Source organism: Cephus cinctus, unplaced genomic scaffold (genome assembly GCF_000341935.2).
Source record: "Cephus cinctus unplaced genomic scaffold, Ccin1 Ccin1_scaffold0129, whole genome shotgun sequence".
Classification (NCBI taxonomy): Eukaryota; Metazoa; Arthropoda; class Insecta; order Hymenoptera; family Cephidae; genus Cephus; species Cephus cinctus.
In genome coordinates, this window is record NW_014332862.1 from 2124597 (window position 1) to 2150964 (window position 26368).

General features: G+C 44.5%; 1 protein-coding gene across 7 annotated transcripts in view; it reads left to right on the forward strand.

The window, feature by feature from the left end:
* The window catches only part of LOC107262982 (biorientation of chromosomes in cell division protein 1-like 1), a 36033-nt gene that overhangs the window by 7414 nt on the left and 2251 nt on the right, over positions 1–26368 (forward strand). For 3 of the 7 annotated variants that reach the window (XR_003058316.1, XM_025080240.1, XM_025080245.1), the window contains exons 2-8: positions 4505–4631; positions 21550–21858; positions 22398–23863; positions 23938–24097; positions 24173–24337; positions 24611–25875; positions 25943–26338. Coding sequence is in view for 6 of the 7 variants with exons in the window: in XM_025080240.1 (XP_024936008.1) it covers positions 21607–21858; positions 22398–23863; positions 23938–24097; positions 24173–24337; positions 24611–25875; positions 25943–26338 (3704 nt within the window). In the remaining variant the exon portion in view is untranslated. Of the gene's footprint in view, positions 1–4504; positions 4632–5940; positions 6199–7585; positions 7604–21549; positions 21859–22397; positions 23864–23937; positions 24098–24172; positions 24338–24610; positions 25876–25942; positions 26339–26368 lie in introns of those variants that run through there. The other 4 variants (XM_025080241.1, XM_015729742.2, XM_025080244.1 and 1 more) reach the window with 4 other exon arrangements.

Here is a 26368-nt window from a genome sequence, read left to right on the forward strand (position 1 = left end):
GCCATAAGGAAATTGACTCGGAGTGAGGTGGCGCGTTAACTTGCTCTCCAGTCTCATCAGCCAGTTAATGTACCCGTAGACATTGAGGGTGCATCATACGGTAGAAGCCCTTCAAGACTTTCGTATTGATCCTAGCGAATTTATTTTTAATAAGACAGGGCAAAAAGGACGACGCACAAGATTTTTCATGAAAACCGTGCAAAATCGAGAAAGCAAAGTCAATCGATTATTTTCGGCAATAATTCAAGACTGTGACGTCAGTGGACAATGTCTCTTGCTCTTTACTGCGGTATTCTTGTCCAATATCGAAAGTCTATTGTTCGTCTGCAAATAGCACGATGCTTTCGTTTCAATTGAATTTTTATAAACGTTAAATTAACAATCTTAAACACAGTCTCTTTACTTGTCTTTCTTTAGCGATTTTACAGCGTTTGCGCTTGAATTGAATTTTACAGTCAATACTAAATTCAGGAACGGTCGTACGGAAGTCTTTGAAAATTGGTCGCATGGATCAGCCAGTTGACCGAGTGAAATGGCTGAAAGCCAAGTCGAATGAGTCCAAGGTGCGCGACCGTGGGAATAGAGGAATAGTCGTAGGTATCTATCGTCGTCCTGGCCGTTTCTTTCGCGAGCCGAGCAAATCGATGCGGATCGGCCCGTACAGAAATAGAGAAAAAAGAAAGAGTATTCAGGTGCCGGGTACAACCAGATGGAAGAAGAAGAAGTAGAAGAAGATACAGCACAGTCTGGACCATAAAACGAGAGTCTCCGTAGAATCATTAAGCAGAAGCTATACCTTTATACATTACATTCAGAAAAGACACCTTTTTTTTTTTTAAATAAAAAAATTCTAAAAATAATTTTCATTAATTTCCGACAGAAGCACGACAATTCGTCAAAAATTTTTTATGTCTTCCCTTAATATATCTTACTGTCGTCTCGTGTACGTCACGCAAATGAACTACAGGTACAGGCTTCGAGTATATCTCGCCCTGGGGGTACAGGAACGCGATCTGGGTCACAATTAAGAAGAAAGCTATCTGCTTCATATTATTAACGTTTAATTGAACGGCAAGGACTTTCCCGTGACGATGGTCTCTCTGCGAATGTCTTCCTCGGGACGGGGATGGGACCTTTCACGTCTGGCACGCGTTAACACTTTGGAAAGTTAACGTGAAGTCTCATCTCGTGTTACGCCGTTACGTTCGCCGGTGCGTGGACGCATCGCGAGTGCGCTCTTAAATGCATCTCGGTCTGGAGAAGCGAAAGAGAACAAATACATGTATATGCATATGTTTGCCAAAGGATCGTTCCGAGGACCGAATTTTTTTATATTTCGAAATAACCAAGACTAACTTCCCATACCAATAGATATTAAATTTTATTTAATTATAATTATTATTTTTTATTATAACGCTCAAAATGTTTGAAATTGAAAAATATATGTTTCTTATGTATGTTTTATGTATTTCTTATGTATTTCAATATATATATATATATATTATGTATCTGTATCCTCAGACTGGAAGAGTCTTAAGGCTGCACGTACGGGATTTATAGGATGGATTGCCTTTTTTTTTTTAATTTTTTTTTTCTTGTACAATTTTATTTATTGATTTGCTCAGCGCCGAGGTCGACGCTTTCAGTATCGCGGGTGTTCCGCTGAGGCCACTTCATGGGCATCTCAGCGTCCCACTTCCTCGTTGCAGTAACGAGGAAATATTTTAACGACCGACACATGTTGTGCAACGAGTATGATACCTCTTTACGTATTACAGACACGAATTACAACGCTTATATATACTTGCTCTTGGTGTTGTAACTTTTCTCGATGCGGAATGGCACCGGGATGCAGGGGTAGTTCGCCATATGGCCGCTGAACGCTATTGCGAACATTACTAAAAGCCACCTGTGACGCTTGGATGAAACTAAAGCACGGCGCATACTTTGCTTAGGTTATTACAAGTGCGTTCGCACGTTCCCGATGCATCGTCTGCGACTCTGAAGGGGATAGACGTGTATATATATATATATTTGTATGTATATGAGACGAGGATGCTTGAAAAACTCTTGTCACGTGTAAATGTTTTTTTTTTCTTTTTTGTTAAAATTCTTACTAAGAGACTTAACGCGTGTGCCGCATACAAATGTTTTCGAATAAAAAAGTGAAATTGTGGGAACTCCGAATTTTTGTGGAATTTGCGATATTTTGTGTTTATTACTTATGACGACGTGATTGCGCAATAGCGGATCGGAGCGTAGACCAGAGATGAAAGAACGCTCGGAGTTACGACCTTGAGTTTTACATTCCAGACGTAAGACGCTTTTATTAGTTTAAATGATAATAAAAGATTCTCATACTTTTTCTTTAGTCTGGAAAAAAAAAACATATCGACCGTTCGGAAATACAGTTAGCACCGAGTTCCTATGTATAACTGTACGAAAAACGTGTAATACTTTGATTCCGCTTACGAGTAACCACAGCAGTCGTCAACGTGGAGATGAACTATCGCGAACGGCGCGTACTTTGCGTACAGATGATTCAGCGATTTGGAGCGGCGGAAAGAAGAGAAAAATAATAAAGGTAAAAAGAAGGGAAGGACGACAAAAAGATAGGAGATCGCGGCGACGGTCAAGGCGTTTCCACTCCGCACTGTCATTACGCAGGCATCGCGGGACGTTACGCGCGCTGCCTATTAAGGTAATAACGTTAAAGTCACGGCGGGTAATCCAGATTGAGACGAAATCGGGTGGATATCCAACGGATTAAGTATGGCACTCTGACCGCAGGCGCGGAGTTTGCATTCCTGCGAAATCACACGGGCATCGGAATTCCCGGATGGAAGTTAACGGCAAGCTCTATACCTGACGGTGGAAACGGTGGCCTAAGGTTGGACCGAGCACGCGACTTGGCGTGTCGCTTCATCTCGAATTCGCGATCCTTAACAACTCAAAGTCGGATGAGGTTAGTTCGATAGTCAAGATCCTTAAGAAATATCTTTGGTCGATGAATATTTTTTTGAGGTTAAAACAGACTGGATATATTTTGAATTTTATTAGGTGAGTCTCTCTCTCTCTCTCTCTCTCTCTCTCTCTCTCTCTCTCTCTCGTTTCATTCTTTATTTTTCTTTCTCTGTATACCAGGAACATATTCGTCCTATCGCGCATACAAAGCTCGTTGAATAATCGTGAGGACGTCCGATAATGGCCGTCTGTATTTTTGGTACGTGTTGACATTTCTCGCTTGTTTTTCTTATTCGGGAGTCAACAGCGCGACTGCACGACGACTGCATAAATATTTCAGCTGAAATAAAGAGGGGAGACTTTTTGTAAAAGTTTTTTTCAATCTCACTCGAGCTTCTATGTATTTTTTATTTTTCTAAACGTTGATGCAGTTTCAAATCATCGTTGCTCTGGAAATTTTTTTTTGCAAATTTTCGCACGTTCGTTCGCAAATTTAATTGGTGCCTTACATTGCCGTCGCGTAAGTTATTTGGATCTTTACGTCATTGGCACTTCGGTGCATTACTGCATTTGGTCACTTGGGCAATAATTGGAGCGGCACGATGAAAATTGTGCACGACATAAAACGAGGGCAATAAATAAGAGGCCAGATAGCCGCAATTATGTGGCAGATTAACATCTATGGCCACGGTACAACGTTTGTGCCCCGACTGCGCTCAATACGAATGCAATTCTAGCGCAGGAATTCATATAGCTACGTAAATGCACCACCTATGCACCAAGAGAGGCGTGCGTGTCCGCCCGCGCGTTTACTGCTCGAATCCAAGGAAAGGGGTACCTGCTCTGAGAATTGTACACTTTTATATATTCCCCTGGCTGTAAATTACGAATATCTATACCGCAGCGCCTTATGGCCGTTCTCTATGGATACTTTGCAACGTGCAATACAAATATACATTATGGACCATGCACTTGCTACGAATGTTACATATACACGTATCACGCGTTCAGGTCAATTCCATTAGTATAAAGTATCTGCAGTCTTATCATGTTATTTTCACACCGAACTTTCATTTTTTTTCTTTTACATTCCCACCGTTTAATTATTTTTTCACTTTTTTTTTTTTTTTTTTTTTTTTTTTTTTTTTTTTGGTATATGGTACCGTTAGACGATAAATCCAACATCGCAACCGCTATTATTCGGACGCAGGGTCTGTGCGTATGTTTCGAGTGAACGGTAAAGTAGAATTGATAGATTGAAGAAGAAAATTTTTTTTTCTTTTATTTTTCATTTTTTCGGGTTAATCTGTAAAAAGGCGACAGTGCTTTTGGATAATCTGTCTTGGCACTTGGCCGTGATAATAAACGTTGACTTCTTTGCTCTGCATATGTTTACTTTCACTCGCGTTACTTTCTATCGTTCATCGTTAAGGAGGAAGGCGTGGTATCGCGTGCGAAAAATAGTCGTCGATACACATTGTTACCCTGATCGATATCACGTTCATTAATTCAAGGACGCATTCTTCTTTTATTCACGTAGATATCCAAACCATCAGTGGACACGCTCGACCTGTACAGAGATGCCGAGGAGCAGAAATCGCTGAGATTTTATACACGGCCGGATACGGCCCAAGGAAGAATCATCATGGAGTGATCTTCACTCTCTGGTAAGTTTTATTTTTTCTCTTTCTTCCTCTCTCTCTCTCTCTCTCTCTCTCTCTCTCTCTCTCTCTCTCTCTCTCTCATCTCTGTTTTTTCTGTCTGTTTATTCTCACCTGCAATAGCGTAACCTAACCTAACCTACGCATCTGGTTACGGTACGACCATGCTTCTATGATTCACTATATGCATATATAGTTTCGTATCATTCTATCCCAGTGGCGAAGTCTGTCGTCCCTATAATGCCAAAGATTGCATCGTGTTCCTCCCTATTTTGTAAATGCCCTGACAATACGTATAAAGTAAAAAGTGTCAGATATCATAAAAACCTGAAATATTCGACCCGCTGAATTACGTTCGCGTACCGATGCTGAATTTTGTTATTTATTCTTTTTTTACTTAATCTTTTGTTCTCCCATTTTGCTATAACGACGAGAGTATTGTGCTCCTACCTCACGCGTACACGCGGGACAATCGGGCCGGAGTCGCGTGTGCGCATGCGCGAACGTTAAACGCGAAACTCAAACGGTTACGGGGAACTCGCCATTCAGCGCGTGAGAATATACAAAGACTTTTTTCCACAACGTTTCACCAACGCTCCCATTGAAATCGAGTGAAAACTACGCCGCGCCGATTGCTTCCTATGAACGCGCACGACATTTCACGTGTGCAAAAAGCGCGTCCAGTGCATTCTCCTATGTCGATGACTATATAATATATATATATACATACACTCCTATAGGTATATATATATATACATGACGTATCTATGAGCCACCGTTAATCTATATACCGGGATCTATTAGCCGTGTATTGATAACGAGACACTGCCCGGTAGCTCTGGTAATTTTTTACGATGCATCCGAGATAACAGCATTAACAATCCGCAGCATCTCGACAATTGCCCCGGATAACTTCATTAATTTCTGCCGTGTCACGAGCTGCCGAGACGCGCGTGTACGTAAATACGTGGGACGCGTGTAGTTATCGTATACAGAGTATAGAAAGGAAAACACGTGCGAAGCACGTACCGCGCTGATAAATAGAAAATAGCGTACGTACGAAATCATTTGTTCCACTGAAATATATCGGTGTTACGGATTCGATCGATTCTGCATGAGATATGAAAATTATGGATATTTGGACGACGGGGGGGAAAGCGGAGGTAGGACGAGGAGCCTTGTTGCTAATTCGAAAGTAAGAGTTCGGGAAGCGAAACGGATTCCGCTAATTGGCCTTTGTTTCCGAGTAATTAAACACTATCTGGTTTTTTTCTTTTTTTTTTTACAGACTGAATCTTGATTTTTCTTATAACAGGTCGCCAGAATGTCCAGTCGTTAAGTATCGGTGTATCAAGGGTCCGGAAGTGATTTCTGACGTATACAGTTATATCTCGGTTGATACGTATTCGGTTTCTCTTGGAACGACCTGTACACCCGGTGCATACTACTGGATCGCGGAATAGAGTCTGGTATCACGGTGTTATGGCTCGTTTGCAATGGCGCATACCTTGCCAGCTGCGCCTCGCCTAGAGCATTGCGATTCCTACGCCATACCACATCACTGTACGTGCATGTACGTATATTCGTTTCTTTTAATTTTCTTTTGAAGTTTCACGGGCACCGCCTCTGGCTTCGTTGCTTATACCACGTATCGTACGTCGCGTTCCTTAGCACTTTTCTGACTGTACTGTACCAGTCGACGGCACTGAGTTGGGATATTTATTTTTGTCATCGACTATTCGAGTATCGGAAGTTTCGTCTATGATGGACGAAAGTAGATATACGTATATGTTTTTCCTTGGCGACTATGCAGACGTGTCGGTAGGTATAAATATATACAGGATTGAAAATAATCAATCCGTAAGAGAAAAAGGAATTGCACTTACGCCAGAACGAATATCGCTATATCTTCATAGGCGCGACTTGCCGCTCGCTTTTGCACGGACCCGGGTGCGAGGGAGGAGACGATAAATCGTCCGGAGATAAATATCTACTTGTTCGCCGGTCAGGTGGGTTCGGCTGGGTGCTGGAGAAAAGAATGAGAGAAGAAGAGAAAGATGGAGACGTCGAGAGTGAAAAGGATACGGTGAATGAGAGGTAGCGAGTGGGTGGTAGATGGGGAGGGGAATGGGTACAGGCACGAGTAGGGGGAGTATTGGCCTGGGTCACCTTTTCGTCAAGGCCGCTTAAGGTTGTCGCTACATGAAAATCGAGAGTGACCTTCCGTCATTCTCAATGCTGCTACTCGCTGACCATCTAGTGATATTGACATTCTATGTGCCCATAAATGCGTAACGGCTCGCGCGAACGACACCCGCGAGAATAAAATTATGTCTCGCGACGACAATCGTTCCTAATCTCTTAAGATGAAAAAAAGCGTTTGAGAATGATTTTAAAAAATACGTGCAATGAGGAAAAAAATTAATTTTGTACCCAATCTCTGTTTTTTTTTGCTCGACAGTAAAAAAATGTGGCGTTTTCAAAAATAAAGAAAGCATTGTCACATGCCAACGGAATAAACCAGACGGAGACTATTTTTTGTTGGAGACAAGCCTTGTTGGTGAATAGGTGCCTAAATACGACTGTCACCTTCAGCAGGTAATCATTATGCACCTCGCGTGTATACACGTATACACGTCCGATAGACCCGGCTCATTATCAATTCGTCAGGCGCCTCGCGCAATGATAATCACGAAGTCAAAAGGAAGAAGTCTCTTGTCCCAAACCGAAGCTTCGGTCGTGTTTCTGGGTAATTTTCGAGAATCTTCATTGTACACGCGTCATATACCCATATAGGTATTCTTATCAGCGGTGGAACCTCACGCTCGGCCAATGTCATTCGGAAGTATTCCGTCGTCGTGGATGAAAGTGTTTTCGCGCGTCTCCACTTTCCGTTCTGCGACTCTGCGGGTCGCTGGTTACTCGGCGATTCCAGCGAGAAGGAACTGTGCCGGCTGTATGCAGGTATAGCGTGTACGGTACGTTGAAAGGTTCGACAGGCGAGTTTACATAGTGCCACGTGCGAAACGAGAGTGAAGAAATAAAAAGACGACAGCCGTCAACGTACGTAGCGGGAACGTCGTTATTGAAACGAACCGACTGGCTTCTGCGGTTTTACCAACAGCGCGGTTTGCGGCTTTCCTTCCGCATTCTGAAAATTCTTTAACTGCGAGTACCGATGATTTCTAATGGACCAGTATACGGAGCCGTGGCTGTACAGCTATATATATATTTTTTCTTTTGTTTCTGGCTACCCGCCGATCGCCTCACTGGGTATCTGCCTTTACACTGTATGCGCCCGGAGGCGCTTTTGCTTCTTAATAATTTTCTACGTCCCAACGGCGATCGGCGTCTTTTGCACGAGATTTCTAATAATCTTTGAGATGCTTTTTTTATGTCTTTCTTTTCCCTTCGAAGAATTCAAATCTTCTTTTTCTCATGTCTGGGCTCCTCGCGTTCTCATATTCTCTACGGCATACTCCTGTAATAATCCTATCGGCCGAAGATCGGCTACTTGATTGCCGATGCCAAATTACGCTACGTGTATATATATATATAGACGCACTCGCCCGTTCTTATCGATGTACGCAGGTGAGAATGGGTGTGCCGCGATGCTGTTGCTGTGTTCGTATGACCCAGATGCTTTGCGAATGAAACTCATCGAGTAACCATTCTTGACATCCTTGGTCCCGATAGGTGTCCGGGAATTTCTTGGTACTCCTCGTAAAGCCGCTTTAGCGCGTCGCGACGCCCGCTGTCCCGCGTGCCGTATGGCAATCTTCCCGTGACTCGGCTGTGTACGCATGAATTTCTGTCGTTCCAATTGTTTAGAGATGCTGTATACGTACGTATACGTAGACTCCGAAACGACGACTCTCGTCCAGTCGTCATCTATAAGAATCAATGATCCAACTTCTTACCGACCTCCCCCACTTTTCACTAAACTCGCAAAATTCGTTTTGTTGCGCAATATTAAAAAAAAAAGAAATTTTTCTTCAAATTATTCGAGTCCATTTTTTTTTACACGAAATATTGCTTATCTGTCTGCGCATACTGCTATTCCATATCATTGTCGACTTATACGCTTCCAGTTAACCAACCCGAACATGCAATTGCTCTCAAACCGTGCGATAGCCTTTCTAATCGGCGACTCGCGATTCCGGCATGTTCGCCAAACATACTTAACGACCTATCGAACGTCGATCGTTACGAAATTGGCAATATCTATCGCTCGCGTTTTACGAAAGCCTCGTTCAAATTTCGCTTGCATCCGGAATCTCGAAACCTTTTCTAATTGTCAATTCGTCGCGTCGCTGTCGCTTTTCGTACGAGACATGAAAACTAAGCCGGTCTTCATAGCGACCAATGAGGATGCGCATATATATTGCCACGTAGAAAGCACGATATTATGTGTTTATAGGGTGACACAAAAATTACGGCACACTTTCTACAATCGAGGTCCCGTGACAGTTATGATGATTGAGTGTGATTATGCACTCTGTGAATGACGATCAGTCGCTTTTATTAATAGCGTCATTTGTCTCGCGCGCCGTCTCCGGCGCCAATTTTTCAATTGCTTCTCACATTTTCTTCGATTAGGATTGCAAATCACACGATGAAATCTCCAGATGCCAGACGCAACATCATCCCCGAACGTAAGGACGTATGGTAGCTTCCGGATAACTCGAGGGCAACGTTTCTAGCGGTTTTGGTATTAGTTTGACGTAAAATTATGTTAGTAATTATATATATATATATATACTTTTTTCTTTCTCCTTCCTTTTTCTCTAATTCTCCCACGTAATTAGACGACTTATCTCATCGTGTTCATCTTCCGAGACGTTCATCATCCCGCGCTCGTTCCCTTTTTTCACTTTTTTTTTCTTCTTTTCGTTACGTCTCCTCTTCTTTACTCCTTCCTCCTCCCTCTGTTACCCTTTCCCTATTGACGACCGCGCAGCTATTCTTTGAGCCACGAAAACTGGGCCGCTCATGCTTGGCCGATTTTTCGCATATTCATACGGGCGTTTGTCCATTCTTACGTCGGTCTGGTCTCCTTCTCTCCCGTGCAGTTTTACTGGAACGTCCAAAAAAAGAGTATCCTGACGCGTGCCGACTCGTCAGAAAAGATTAAAAAACAAATAAAAACGCGCAAGAACCTCCGTCTTACTTGAAAGATGGTATCGACATTTTCCTGAAGTCCTGTACCACACGTACGTAGATACCGGAGAGGAGTATCACGTAGCTCGTGTCAATGCTAGGCTTCCGTGTATATCATCGTTATGCTAAGTCATTAATTGTAAATATAATTAGACAAGTATTCTATGCGATACTTGTGTATGGTTTTGTACTTTCAATAGTCCCTTTCATTATTCCTATGTTCCACTGGGATATCCATTTAAAGTCCAAGGCCTCCCACGAACTGTACACAAGTCCTGCGAGCTGCACCTGCTAACCGAACTGGAAAGAAAACGTGACCCAGGACTTTGCATTCTAAGGAGTCCACCGACTAACGGAACATCCCAATCGGAAGTAGAAGGAGCTTACCTTATAAATTAGCAGCCGGAAGTACGAGGTAGAGGTTGGCTGCTCGCATTCCATGTCTGATGTGAATCATAATATGTTTATATATGTATATATATATATATCGTGTGCATATATATGCATATGATATATATTCAGATTGGCCTGCGATGAAATCTCATTATACAATTCTTCGATCGGGCAGCTGGAAAAGCGAAGAAATATTGGCTGCCGACTGGTAGGTACGTAGCTACAGGCTGCTTCCGTGTTCACGCCCGAGTATGTTAGTATCTGGACGAGTATGACCCGAGTATGCTCCTCGGTATCCTATTACGAGTATATGAGTATCAGTACCGAGCGGTGCCAATGCCAGCAGTAGTAGAAGCTGGAGTATAGGAAGAAATAGGAAGGCAGAGCGAAATAGGGAGAGGAAAGGAGTAAGAGAGAGGAAAGGGGGCAGAGAGCGCGCGCGCGCGAGAGAGAGAGAGAGAGAGACAGATGGATAGAGCCAAGTACAAGAGAGCCAAGAGAGAGTGTACTGGTATTTACCGATGCCAAGAGCAACGCCGGCGTACGTCGTCGTTCCTGAGCATTGCCCGCGACCGCATAGCCTAGCCTATGCGTCTAATGGCCGCATAGCGAAGCATAAACGCGATTTATGTTGTTATATAGCAGACTCGGTTATGCTAAAGGTAATTCCTGAATCCTATTCGTATATACCTGTAACGTGCGCGGTGGATGCGCCTGCTTTTCTAGACGCTCACTTGACCGGCGTCTTCTATTTAGCGTGGCTGGTTACGTTGGACATGAAACTTTAAGTCGGTGTTACGGAAGTGACACGCGGGACTGACAGATAAAATTTGAAAGTTTTTTTTTATGATTTAGAGATTTTTGAATTTTTTTTTTCTTTCTTTCTATTTATTTAACATCGATTACGGAAGGACTTTTGACTTCCTACGTCCTGACGGAGGATGTCGCTGAAAGTCATTGTGCCGCGAGAGCATGAAGCTAGGCTGCTTCGAGTTAAGGAAGGATACCCGTTATGATGATTATCGTGCGTCCGACGTGGCTGCGGTTGGGTCTAGCAAGCAATCCAGCACGAGACACGCTCTTTCGCGTCCTCGCGAAACTGTTATTTCTACCGGGCTGCGATATGCAGATTTTCTCATGCGCTTTCATTCTCCGTTTTCTCGCTTGACGATACTACCGTTGCGCATGCGCGCAGAGGGCGACGCGCGGAACTGTAAGACAATAAGTACAGTGAGGTTATGTTATTGCTGAAAGTATGTTCTTTTTTTCTTTTTGGCTTTAGCCCCTTGTATATATTTTTGCCATAACCATAATGAGCGGCGAGAGAACTCTCGGCAACGGGCTAAAAGGAGTCAACGGCCATGCTGGCATTTCCTTATTTCTCCACTCGCATTCCTGCGTATTGTCAGGTCGTTAAGTCCTAGCAGTGAAATTGATGCTGTAAGTGTGAAGCGCCGAAGAGGCAAACGAGGCGAAGAGCGAGCGAAGAAATTCAACGGCTTAATACCCTATTACGATCTGGGCGATAGGCCGGACCCGTCCATCTATAGTCGTTGGTCTGATTGCTTTTGAAAATCGAGATTCCACGACGATTATTCCTTTACCAGTCTTCGCTCTATCGTCGTGTCTGATCCGTGGCCGGCGCAAGGTCTACGTCATCCGTCTTCATTAGCGTCCCGCGAGATATTACAAACTTTTGCCTACCCGACCGTTGAGCGAGCTGCGCGCGCAGCCCGTCCCTATCAAAGTTTAAAGACTTCTTGTTTGGCACTCGGTTATCCCACGGGATATTTTCTTCGTCAATGAACGAACAGCCGTTCGCTGCAAAACGGAAATATTTGTCTCCACTACGTGTAACTTCAACTTTTAATTACAGTCATCCTTAGTATTTCAATTTATGTATTGCGTCTTCAGTTATTTGAAAATTACGCTACACCCGCGTACGCACGTCGTCGGATACGTAGTTACGAGGCGGAGGGCGTCGCGTGTCAGCGAGCAACGGGCTCGTCTCATAATTTCTACGTCCGCAATGCACCTACTCCGTGCGAGTGGTCTTCCTGAAGAAATGATCGCGGAACCGTTGCGTGCCCTTCGCACTAAAGTCGCGTCCACAACGAGAGCAAAGAACACGCCGTCAGGTAGGCAGATAAGACAGAGAAATTACAGCGAACGAAGTATGGAATGCACGCGATGATTCCTTCACGTATAGCACAGCCATATATATATATATATATATATATATGCACAAACCTAAAACAGATATACCGGGTGCTGATAACGCATACAAAATTATCAACGACATCTAGCGGTCGCACGGAGAACTCCGTACTTATAGCACAAACCTAAAACAGATATACATTACAGCGAACGAAGTATGGAATGCACGCGATGATTCCTTCACGTATAGCACAGCCATATATATATATATATATATATATGCACAAACCTAAAACAGATATACCGGGTGCTGATAACGCATACAAAATTATCAACGACATCTAGCGGTCGCACGGAGAACTCCGTACTTATAATCCTAACCTCATGGAAAACGTTCCCCTTAGAAAGTCCCAAGAAAAATTAACCGAGGTGTGTCTTCGCTGCTTAATGTATCTAATACCTGCACCAGTGTCAATGGCCGTTTGATCTTTACTTCAGCCTTGCCTATGTTTACTCGACGCGAGTATACGCATTTAGGTACACACGTGGTTTTTAGCACGAATTAACGCCTCCCTCGTACCACTCACCAGAATTTACTTAAGGGACGGTACACACGTGACCTTTTGTCTAGCTTCGTATTAAGTTATATTTTTTCTTTTTTCCTACTCGATGGTACGTATAAAGTTTCACCTTGGACACTTTGATCTCACGAGTGCACGATTTGTGTGCGGGAGATTCGAGAGTTCCTAACCCCGAAGGCATACCGAAAGAAATGGCCCGAGGGGTTAACGGATATTCGCGACGAGCGAAAGGCGATTCGCGAGTGCGGTATGCGTGCACTCCTTTTCTTTTTCGTTTCATCTGCTTATTCCCTCCAACCCTCTGCCCTCTCTTTCCTTTATTTCTCTTTAATTTCCTCCCAGCTATTCATCTCGACTGCGTACATAACCCGTACGTGTTTATTCTCGGTATGCGTCTCTCTAAAGGATGTAGAACGACTCTCTCCCGTGTTTCTCTTCCTCTGGAAGAAAAGGCCCTGGGGGTGTTCCACGCGGTACATAAACTATATATATATACGTACAAAGTGCAAATGATCGTATTGACCATCGTAAAACAAGTGAAACCTGTCGTAAACTTAACAATCCAATATGTCCCCACGTGTCTGTGGATACATGTAATTATATACAGTATGATTTGACCCCGATCGATAGACCTGGTAAAAAATAGTATTTTTCTTACCACCCAACCTAACCTTATTTCTTTTACCTACCTGCCATCGTGCTTCGTCGTCCCGTCTTAAAATCCATATGTGTCCACATACGTTGCTCAATATTATCGTACGCCATGAATCTTCCCAGGAAGCAATGTAGCATAGAATCTATATTGTAACATGTCGCTAGGGACTTGGAGAATTTGCGTAGGATACAAGTGCGTGGGACTTGAATCTTTTGCAGCCTTGCTACCTACTGGGTGTAGGATATATATTTATATAGTTGAATTGCATCTATCTATGCATATATTGTATATATATATACACGTACTAATGTGTCTATATGATTATAAACTGGTACGCCATGTGCGTGGGTCGATTACGTAAGGAAATTACGTTACGGGATCTGACGTTTTTTTTTATATGGCGTCTCTTCGTTACAGACGTCCCATTTTCACCGTAACTTACGAATAGCTATATAGGCTTCTCGCGTTAACGTCCTATCTGTCTGTGTATAGGATCTAGGCGTTGCCCGAAGAACTTCTCTTTTCCCTCGGAGCCGAACGAGACGCGGCTCTACGCAAATCTACCCTGTTTCTGTTTGGCCTTGCGCAATAGACGTCTGTCGCTTTGTACGAATGCAAATGGCCGAGGTAAAACACAGAATGACTTGTACTACTGTGCGACGGTTCTCTTTAGTTTATTTGTGAGGGTTTGTACGTATATGGTGTATGGGCAACTTCAAAAGCAACTGCTCTCATGCATATATGTATCCGACACGGTATTTAGTGTGCACGTATCCACGCGCTGACACGTGCGCCGCTACGCGCCAGCAACTTCAAGGAGTCTCCATATGAATATAGGACGGAAGTGACACGATGATTTGTGTTAATGATTTTCAAGTAGACTAGAAACAAAGTTACTTTTCGATCGCGTATACGGGGAGACGGCGAAGAGTCGCGACGGCGCGTTGTAAATGTATGAAAGAATTCTTTATAATTGGTGGAAAAAGGGCGGAAAAAGGGTGTGTCACCGGTACCTGGGTTGGGACTTTGCAAAATATTCTTTTTTTTCTTTCTTCACTTTGTCCTGTACAATGGTGTAGCGGCTTGTTGTTAGAGGGAGAATGCCTATAGACAGAATCGTTACGTCATTCACGCATAGTAATTTTCCCACGAACGAAATTTTATACCATGAGAAATTTCGGCAAAATTTCATTTTCTTAAGTCGTCTGGTTCCTACGTGGAATTTCGCCTGAGGCGATAACCAGGCATACGAGTGTACGCGTGTGTAGAGAGAGATACGTGGATCCACCTGTAGCCGAGAAACATCATTTTGAAAGGATCCATGGGTCTGGGGGCCCATACTTTTAACTTTCTATCAGGGTTCGGTAAAGCAGTCCGTTCTGTACTGCCTGTACCTACTTGTATACTTTCGATCAGAGGATACGGTAATTTGTGTAAAGGGGGAGCCGGGCTATACGCTGTTGGGCTCCCATTGGGACACCATCGGCTCACGTGTGTGTGTATATATATATATATATATATATATCATGAATTTCGGTCGACGCCACGACCTACGTGCCGGACGATTGGGGCCTCACCCGGTCCACTCTCTCCGATCTTCGATCATCCAATTCTGACCAATGACTTTCTTCCTCGCACGGGCCACGTGACCCCGATCTCTTTGGTTCTTAATTTTTTTTACGTTTCCACTTCCTCTCTCTCTCTCTCTTTCTCTCTCTCTACAACGTCCTCGTCCTCGTACCTGTGCACGATTTTCTCTCGTTTTTCATCGAACACTGGCCGTGGCCAGGCGGTTCGCACGGGCGCGTGCATGACCGAGATCGTTTTCATGATTGGTTCTCGTATGCGAGAGCAATAAGATATAAGTATATATATATATACATATTTAAGTATACAATTCACTCGTACCAGGATCATGCAATAACAGCTACGTACGTGACAGATCGTACCAGTAGATCTTTTGAGAATAACGGTGCCGCCAAGATTTTCCCATAAGATTCAAGACCGACAGCATCGGCGTCACGATTCCACGTGAAAATTCTTATCATTTTCTCAGGCCTCTTTCACCAAACGAGACTCTGCGTGAGACTCGGAGTCCTTAGGTTCCCCTAATTTCGTTGGATTTCGCTTCGTGCTTCTTAGACGTTTAATCCTGAGAATTGTCACCTTGAGTCGATTAAGAAAAATTGGCAATGTATTTCTAACTTGGATTCCGTGTATCGCAATGACTTGAATCGACGTCTTGGCGGAACGGAATGCATATCTGTCGTTCTGTAACCTCGTGGGTGGGAATAGATTTTCTTTTCTTTTTCTTCTGACATCGGTTCAAAATTAAATTTCTGATTAACGACTCAAGGCGTCCGCGAGGTTGGAGTAACGTGACTTGGCAATTTTTTAAAAACTGAAGAGACTCCGCACTCGACACGCGTCGTTAAAAACGTATGGAAATGATTCTTGCGCTGCGCCTGGGAAAGTCTCGTGCGCATTGAACGTGCACTGGATGCATTTGTGAAAATTGCAGGTAGACTAACGTCAGCGCTACGTATACCATGCACTTTGCAAAATGTATACGAGTCTCTCGTAGCGATGTGTTATTTGCGAAATTAGAAACTTTTTAATTGAAAATTTTTTTTTTATAATTTCAATAATTTTTACTGGATTAGAAAAAAATTTTGATAAATTTTTTTTGCTGCATTTACGTATAAATGGTTTTTTTCTAATTTTTATTACCACAATAATACCATTTTTTCAAGGCGTTTAGGGTTAATGCGTCGCGACGCCTTTGCGTGGACTCATCGTTCACTGACTAACCCAGGAAAACGAATGAAGATTATTTGCGACACCTTTAGGCGCTCCTCAAGTAGAGACCAATTACGCTTGCGTTACGTTAATGCCCAGCGAGAACTCCGCGCTGCTATTCAGGATTAATTAAAGGGTCTGTACCGGTAGAGAATTTATGAATGACGCCACGAACGGCCCGCGATTCACGACTTGACAGGACGGGACTCCTTGGAAAATGATTAATTAAAGGGATACGTGCCGCGCGCCCTACGGGATTTACGAACTTTAATCACGCCCTCGTCTAGATCGCTCGTAAAAGTACGACGCGTCGCTGACTAAATTAGATACGAACTTTTATCGCGAAATCACTCGTTAACGAGACGGAGACGCTCGGCTGTGCGCACATACATATCCTTTGATTTACATTGAAAAATGAATCGTAAAAAACCATTCATTAACGCGCATTCATTCTTCAAATTTTTTTTTTTTTTTTTTTTTTTTTTCCCCGCTTTTATCGCGAAATCACTCGTTAACGAGACGGAGACGCTCGGCTGTGCGCACATACATATCCTTTGATTTACATTGAAAAATGAATCGTAAAAAACCATTCATTAACGCGCATTCATTCTTCAAATTTTTTTTTTTTTTTTTTTTTTCATTCCCCGACTGGCAATTCATCTCGCGAGCCGATACTACTGCATACGTAACCTGCAATTGAGAAATTAATGAGGAATTCTCATTGCCGGCGATCGGCGTAGGCGAGTTAACCTTCTCTCGTCCTCATCCTCCGCCTCCTGCGGTAGGTAGCTAAACAACTTCACGGTACAGATCAAAGCGGTATAGCACCTGCTCGATCCAACATGGCGGATTATATCGAAGTTACGATTCCTGACTAATTAAAGGGTTCGGGTCGAGGTCTCGATTTATGGAGTCTAACGAGTGAAAAATCGCAATCGACGTCGATGCGGTAGCCAGGCTTAACGTGCGATATATTACATCGGGTGCCTCTGTACTGTATACGTACACCCGGGCTCGATAAGTCGCGCCATGGAAACCGAGAGAGGGAACGGCATCCGAAGGATCTCAGCGTCAATTAAGCAAGAGTTGCGAGACAGGCCTAGACATATGCTCGCGCAATCTGCATTTACTTTGCCGAGAGTTGGACGAGGATTCGTGATGCCGTTTATAAAGCAAGCGAGAAGCAGGGCTCGCGTCGTTCATGTACGAGTGAAAACTCGCCTTTATTTTTTGGCATTCATTTCCTCTCTCACTCTCAAGCCCCGAACGCCTTATACGAAAATAACGTTAACGTTTCTCCAGCTGATGCGACTCCGATGTCCTGAGCTCCCTAGTCCAGGTTAGATCGCAGCTTTTGGCAGTTTCATGAAAATTTGGAAATATGACGTAAGAAAATATTGCCCGCGGCAGGGTGAAAGTCGAGGTAGACGAAAAATGGATACAGCGCATGAAACGATACGCGATAGCCCCATTAGCTGTTATCAGCGCAGTCGTCTGACATAATTCAAAGGTATTCCAATCGATTTAGGTGTAACGACTTATGGCGGCTCTCGAAACAGGCGCCGAATCGTTGGAGCAACGACGCCCGACCTCGTGGCGTCACTTCGCGCTTGGTCTGATCGAAGTGGAGACAAAGGGCATCCGAGCCGAACCGATTACTAGCAGTTCTCACAGAGATCGAGACAGCGAGCAAACACTTTTCTCGCTTTTAACTTTTTCCACGAACCTTCTGGTTATTTCGTTCGCCGGGGACTCTCTATTGATTCTTTAACTTTTCCTTACAATTTTCGTATCCCCTTTTCCTCTCGAATTTACCGGAATTTACTTCCTTTAACCCGGACAAGCCTCCTGCGAATTTCCATCGGAGAAGGATGCACCGCAGGTGCACGGAGAATCCATCGTGAAATCCTACAGAATCCTTCCGCAAGGACGTTTTCTCACTGGTAAACATCACCTATGATATACATATTGCCTATCTCTCTCGCTCTCCTCTCAACACTCATTAATTATCTCGCCTATCCGTTGTACCGGTTTATCCATGTTCAAAACGTTACTACGTAAATGCCTGTAAACCTCGATAGTCACTTCGGTGCGATAAACCACAACGGTGTTGCACGACTTGACGGTTAGCGACCCAACCGGCAGTGGACCTTGAGACACTTTTGGGCCATTACTGTTACGAATCCTCTTTGCCTAAAATTTAAGGCGGATCATTAATATCAATGAAATTCATTAATTGTCATTATACTTCGTTTCTTCTCTTTCTTCGAAATAACAAATTTAATCTAATCCATATACGTGTACGTTAACACGTCGCAACTTTTCTAACCTAGCTGCGCGCCCCTACCGCTACCACTGGCTCCTCGTCACGCAAGGGACAGATTTCCGGGAATATTTGTCATCGGATACGATGCCCAGCAGGTCGCGCGAGGATCACGGAAGAACTTGGTGAACTCTCGGAGCCGAGCGAGACTTTACACTGCATCGGGTTACCTTCCTGGATTCATTCACTTCCAAGTCAACTCGCATCCGCGCAGTGCAATGACGTGCGGCGTACAGTCACGTACGAGTATTTACTGTAGCCAGATATCAGAAACTGTACCGCACGTACAGCGCGTGTGTACATATTGCGAGACAAGAAATTCATGTAGGCAATACGTATCTCGCTCGGGCAGACGATGATCCTGCACCTTCGTGGCCTCCCGTAGTAATCTCTTCTTCTTTTTCTTCTTCTTCTTCTTCTTCTTCTTCTTTCGTGCTTCACGATTTTAATGGACACGCGTTATATACGTGTCCTCGGTTCATTACGTACTATAGCTCGTGTTACGTCATCGTGCGTGACTATAATCCCTCGGTCATTATTACGCATTGCTAACGACGCACTTATCATCGATAATTAGGAACGATCGATTTTATTACCTACGACAGATGCTCTGTCACGTATACGCATGGCTTTGGTTTCCTTTGGTCGTCGCGAATTATCGTTATGGCTATCGGGCTGGTTCTGCACGCGGAATGCTGAACGACGAATGTCATTGACCTTTTATTTCGTAATTAATTAACAGGGTGCGAATTGCCGAATGCTAACCGTCTGCTCGGATGTGTGTCAACGATTCCGTAATGGCAGGCAGTCGCGAATATACGTACTTGGAATTAAATTCTCGTTCGGGAGGAATTAGAGCGATTGTTCACGGTAATTTTTTTCTTCTTTTGTTCTTGTAATGACTACACGTTCCGCCGTCATGCGCGTATAATGAATTTCCGTGAATATTTGTCATCTTGGGGTATCTGGGATACCTGGAGACGAAGGAATTACGGACGATCAAGGCGGTCGGAATCGGGCGGTACATTTGCAGTTTATCACAATTAGTGTATTTTTCTGATATATGTCTTTCGACGGGTATATTTCGAAATTGATATTTAAAAAAATTTCTTATGATATTTGAGAATGGAAGTCCCGTTTTAATATACCTGTAGATGACCGGTCAGTTAACTGTTGCGATTAAGATAGTAGACAAGCACCTACAGAGTGGTAAGTAGGCGTAAGGTACGATGGCGCCAAGAAAAATAATATTTTTATCTTCGAATCGTCAAAGTTCGATGACTCAAGATCATCATCCAGGTCCAAGATATCATAACCACCACCTTTCGTCACGCATCAGCTGTTACTTTGTGCCGCGTCCTCATCGCGAGCCGTAGGATCTGCCTGATGGATCGGTTGGATCTCGTGGCAGGATGATCTTTTCCCGATCGAGCGATCTAGCGATGGTACCACGGATATCGATTATTATCGATCCTCGCAGCAGTGCAGAGGAGCCAGCACGGCTGGTCAAACAGTAGTGGCGTCTTGTCACGCAAAAAGGCCCTTTGATCTTTCGGCGCTGGACACAGTCAACCTGATCCAAATACCCACTAACTGTGTTAACTGTATTTTACGGTTCCCAGTCGAGAAAGAAAAAAAGATACGCGACCAGTCGGGAAGCGTTCTTGTCGTATCGATCGATCACGATCGATCGAGTCGATCGATTCGAGATCATCGATTCGTGTGAGAACGCGCGTAGGGTAACGTTTCTAGTAGAGGCCAAAAAAGAAATTGCAGCGCTGTCAATGTCTCGATGAAGAAACGAGACAGGTAAGAAAGCAAGTCTGTACAGTATTCACGGAAATGATAATTTTTATTGGTCACGAAATAGCCATGGCGAATTCCTATAAGCGGATGGACCGACGATTCGGATGCTGTGACACTTCCTGGACCTGGGGTTACCAAAGTTTCTCTTTTAATTCAAATCCCCACCGTTACCATACTTTCGAGCTACGAAGAAATTTCACTTTTACAAAAGTCCTGAGCGAAATTGATTTTTCAAAGAAAATATCATTGCTAGAAATAACAAAATTACGACCCCGGCCCTCGCCAGCTGCAACCATACGGAGTGCTGGTTACTCCAAAGAAAATAATATCGCAGCTTAATACCGTTATAGGGATCAAGTAGAATCGATGATTGGTTGAGATTCTTCAAGGGGGAAAAAAGGGAAGAAAAAAAAAACAGACCAGCAGGAAGAAGAAATTGATACATTCCATCGATTAGATAGAACCAGAAGAGATTTACACGAAATCTACATACCTGGCTAATCGTTCCGGCATCCTAATCAAGATGGATGAGCCCGGCTGTACCTGCGCGTATTCGCTGCTAAATTTAAAAGGTACAAAAGAAAAGGACAAAATACACGAAACTGTATCTCCAATGGAATTTCTCCTCTCTGTACGTCCTTCTCTAAATCAATGATATTTCCCGGGCAATGTTTTTCTCGTCGCGCTTCCAACGCCCGCCGGGTCGTTAGTCATTGCTTAGCGGTACTTCGAGTCTTTGAGTCGAGGTCTTGGAGTGCAGGCTCTGGCCCAGGTAACCAAGCAGGCAGTCAGGCAGGCAGGTGCTCTCGCTTAGGTGAATGGAAGAACTCACTTTAGAAGACACATTGCTTTGCCGTGGACCGATGAGGTTGACACGAGGTTAAGCGGTGTCTAACTGTAAGATGACTGGCCTGTCCGGATTGGCCAGACTTTGTGCACTTACCTACCTTTGCCTTCTTCGTACGGAGCTCAATGAAGCACCACGTATAGATACATACTCGTACGGTACAGAGAGTGTATGAAGTTTAACAAACTTTATTTCTCTTCTAGGTCAAGGATGACGCGTACGTGCGTGAAGACGTGAAATTGAAGAAATAAGGAATAAATATGGGAAACAATAGCAGTTCTCATCAGCACTATGCGGCGGGTGGTGGTCTGGCCCAGGAAATGGGGCGCGGATGGACCCATTCCTTTCCACGTGAATTGACCAGACACTCTCAACCTCAGGGACTCAAGGTACTTCCGGAACCACCCAATCAGCGACTGCGCGCTACCAATAATGGAAGTATCATACATAATGGTGGTACCATAAGTGGACGCAGACCATCCGCATTGACGTTGCCGCATAACCTCAATAAGGTAGGACAATGTCGGGAGTTATTGTTGTTGTCGGAGGAACTTGCGAAAAGAGTATCAGGGTTTGTCACTCTTCAGTCCACTTTCTCGGTTACGCTGTGTTATTCGATGGCCGGTTTCATTATGCATGCGGAATTTCTAATACGCGTCTGAAATCGTTAATCTCGTGGAACCCACGGGGAAGATCGGGAAGTTGTAAAAGAGTTCACGGACCTTGACTTGGACGCTTTGGCATCCGATCAGAGATTACGCATGTAACTGGGTTTAATGTTCGTTCTAGAATTTTCTTTTTTCTTTTTTTTGGAAATACTTAGAAAGTATCTGTACACATTGGAAATTTGGAATACATTGTTCTGGTTATATATAACAGGGTTCCTTTAAGGTGGGTGTCATTTCGTCCTGGTCAATTCGGTGGCAAAGGTCTCAGGCTGTTGAGATCGTTTCAAAAATTGTACCAATATTTCCGGTATCTCACAGCGTCAAACCCGGTGTTATCGTGTCGGTGATTAGAATCAATTGCAACCTGTGCATTTCTATTGCAGCAAGCAGCGTACAGATCTCGCAGTACCTCGGCAACTGGATATAGCAATGCAGGTCGTACTCAGAATTCAAGTGATCAGTGCTGCCACTATCCGGGCGAGTCGCGCGACAGCGAGATGTCCGAGATGAAGAGATTCGGAAGCGAACCTGACCTGAGATACTCGCCGTCGGAACGGCGACACGAGCCTCGTCACCAGGGATACTCGGAACGGGACGCCCGGGAGAGAGAGAGCCGTTACAAGGGCAAGAAGAAGTACAAAGCTCCGGCACCGCCGGCAAACGGGGATTCCTCCCCGGACTCCTACAAGTGGGAAATCGGTCTGGACCGTGAGACACGTTCGGATGAGATACAGCCTCCACCCAGGAGGTCGCGACTCTTCAAGACCAGAGCGGAAACGAAGCGGGCCCAAGTAAATTGGACTTCGTTGCAGGAACGCGTGGACGTTGAACAGGATAAGAGGTGGCTGGCGTCGCGTCAGGAGCGCGTTGGCAAGGAGAATATAATCTGGCGGGAGCAGGAGGAGCGTTGGGATCGTGAGGAGCGAAGATCTAAGCACTTTGACGGGAAGAATACTCTTCAGAGGAGTCTGAGCAGTCCGGAGTTCCAGGCGGAACTGATGCAGGTCGCTAGGAAGGTTCGCAATAAGTTAAATTACAAACGGGAAGCTCCCGTGGGCGAGGCCGCTCCTGCCAATCATCGGGGGGAAGTGCCTGGTAGGACTCAGAACAGTCGCACTGCCGATGATCGGAATGCCAGAAGACACGAGGACCGATTCGATGATCGTAGGATGGATAAACGGAGCGGCAGGAGTCAGGAGGAGTACTTTGAGGATCGACGTAATGGTGACAGTAGGCTCGTAGCTCGATTACAGAATGACAGGAGGTTCGATGACAGGCGTCCTGACGGTAGAAGGAGCGACAGCCTCTCTAAGGAATCCTTCGAGAATCGTCAGGACGAGATAAGAAATTCCAAGCACGAGCTACTTAGAAAATCTACTACCTATGATGGCACTAGCGAACCCGTCGATGGTTCCCGTCGTGGGAATGGCCGGAAGTCGTTGAACGACAGGCTGGACGCCAGAGGACACTCTCTGGATAAGCAGAGGAGGGACTGTTCCGAGGAGATGTCTAGACACGGTGACAGAGCGAAAAATCGGAAGTTGGACGACGTAATAGATTCTGCCAGGACCAGGTCCGAGAGTCCTGTGCGGCAGTTCAGGGATAAGGTAGATCTTCGAGGTCAGGGATCCGGGAGGGAAAGTACGCCGGAACCACCGAGAAGTAAGGATCGCGACAGCAATGACTCCAGGAGACGAAACGTCGACTTGAGGTCCAACGTCTTCAAGAGCAACGAGAAACGGAAGTCCGAGCCTGTGACGAAACTGGAAGCGAAGGAAACAAAAACCAAAGAGAAGCTCTATAGAAAAACGGGAGACGTCAAAGGTGTCCATGAGAGGAACTGGGAGATGTAAGATCATTGGTTACAGGTTTTTGGTAAATCGATAATCTCCGTGTTTATTTGTTTATTCGTTTTAATTGTAGTTTATCGCCAACGGATAAGTCACCGCCCAAGACATTTTACTTCGGTATGGACGAGTCATTGTCAAACAAATCTAGAGATTGCATTGATCAGCTTAAATCGAGTTTACAGTCAATGGAGAGTTCGCCGGAAGGGCCATCGATCGACGTAGACGATGTAAATGTATTTTTAATAGTATACAAATTTTCTATTTTACATATTTTGTTCTGCCTTCTAATCTAATTTTTTTTTTAACAGTCCAGAGAAAAAAACGGAACTGACGATATAGCCCTGAAACTGAGACCAACCCTCCCTAAGAAACAATTGGAAATACCGCGATTCTCACCTTCAGCCGCCTGGCGGCTGCTCTCAGCATTAGAGACTCCTGGACCAACGATGAGCACAGCAAGCGAAGATTGTCCGGTAAGTGGTTACTGAGGAACGTAATGCTTGGATATACGAGCAATAGACTGACAGACTTACTGGCTCATTCAATGACTCACTGACATAAGCAGTGATTTAATGATCGTGAATCACACTCACGACATAAGATATTACGTAATAAAAGTAAATCAAATTCCGACTTGGCGCATATAAATTATTCTAGTTGGCTCGAAATGGCCTTTGAGTGCCCTTACGTTGAATGATTAAAGAATTAATCTTTTCTTCTTGCCATTAAGTCATTTAATATTTTAGGTGTTATTTGAGGAACGGATTGAGCGACTCTCAAGAGGGCCGCCACCAATTGTAGCCCTGGGACCACGTTCGTCACATGACAAATCTGGAGATTCTGGTATTTCTGGTGATGCAGGCGCTGTCAATGACGATTCCTTGGACATCACTGCTATCGGTAGAACCAAAACTGCAGTGAGACCAACATGGACGCCGCAGCAAGATCTTGGCGAGGAATCGAGTAGCGACGCCGGCGTCGACTCTCCGCCCCCAATGGTGACGCCTGTTAAATTCCCACCAAGGGCCCATGTGTTTTCGCTGTCATTGCCACGGGATGACAATAGAATGTCCCTCTACAGTTCAGAACTTAAGAGCAAAGATAGTCCGCCATTTAATTCTCTGCAAAAGCTCAAAAGATCCGTTTCCGGCGCCCTTGGACTTGGACTCATGGATTTAGAGCGGAAGCAGCGCGGTGACACTCTGGATGACAATTGGATGCTATCCACAAGCGCGCCTAATTCTCTTCAGCATAATCAGGTGAATGAGAGTGCCGCTATAGCTTCACCTGTATGGGAGCCTGGATTCGGTATGGAAGATATGGAAGAGGACGAAGAGGACAAATCAGATTTTCCTATCATTATGAAACCACCGTCATTCTCATATCTGGCTTCCGGTGGTCACGTGATGTACTTACCAGAGTCTAGTGGTACTGAGTACCAAACCCAGAGTCTCACCTACAGAAACACAAGTTCCGAGAATGATAAGACATCCTGTAACGCTGGTTCTAAGTACAGAAAGAACATGGAGGACGTGAAGAAGTCCTCTAGGTACCCCACGGGATCAGCGGAAATTGAACGATCTTCAAAGATAGCTAAGGATCTTGGACTATTCAGAGAACGATCTTTTAACGATCTACGACAAAAATCATACAAGTACTCGAGCTTCTCGAAATCCTGCGAGAATATATCCGAGATGAAACAGCGAGGTAGGTCACCATCGCCAGGACCAGAAAATCTTCAGGACGCCAAGGAGACTCTCTCGGATCTGAAGATTACACCGAAACAAAACTCTAAATCTAAGAGATTCACATTCCAATCGACTGTACGCCAAATCGAAAGGCGCAGATTAGCAGAGAAATTATCACGCGAAGCGGAGGCTAAGGAACGTCAAAGGAAGGGAGAACTGGAAGCGATGAGAAAAGTCGAGGAAGAGTTTCAGAAGAAACGAGCGAGAGAGAAGGCGAGCATTAGACAGCAATTAAGATTATTTAGCATGGATGAAAATATCAGGTAAATCATTAAATTTCCCAAAACAATAATCCATAAAATTTATTTCAACCTGTCGTTACAAATACAGTAGCCTACCGACCGTCTGGGACAACAATACTCAACTATCCCGAGCTGATCCAGATGGCGCACCTTCCTCATCGGCATCCTCGCCCACCTCAGCGACGCCGGGAAAACTCGCAGCTACTCGTAAGAACAGCGCCAGTAGTGACGAATACAACAGGAAAATAGTTCCTGGAGAGGAATATCGTCAGCAGCAACAACAACAACGAGAATACAAAGACTACCGACCACGATACTACGACTGGGCGCCTGAAAATTCATCGCACATAGAATACAAGCATACCACCGTTCATCCTAAGGTCGTCTACGACATACCCAAGAGCAATCCAGTCTTCATCGACGCAAATGTTCACATTGGCAAACCAATCAATCCAAACGGCACTCCAAGATCGGATAATTACAGGTGGAGCCACTATACTGTTGCATCCATAGT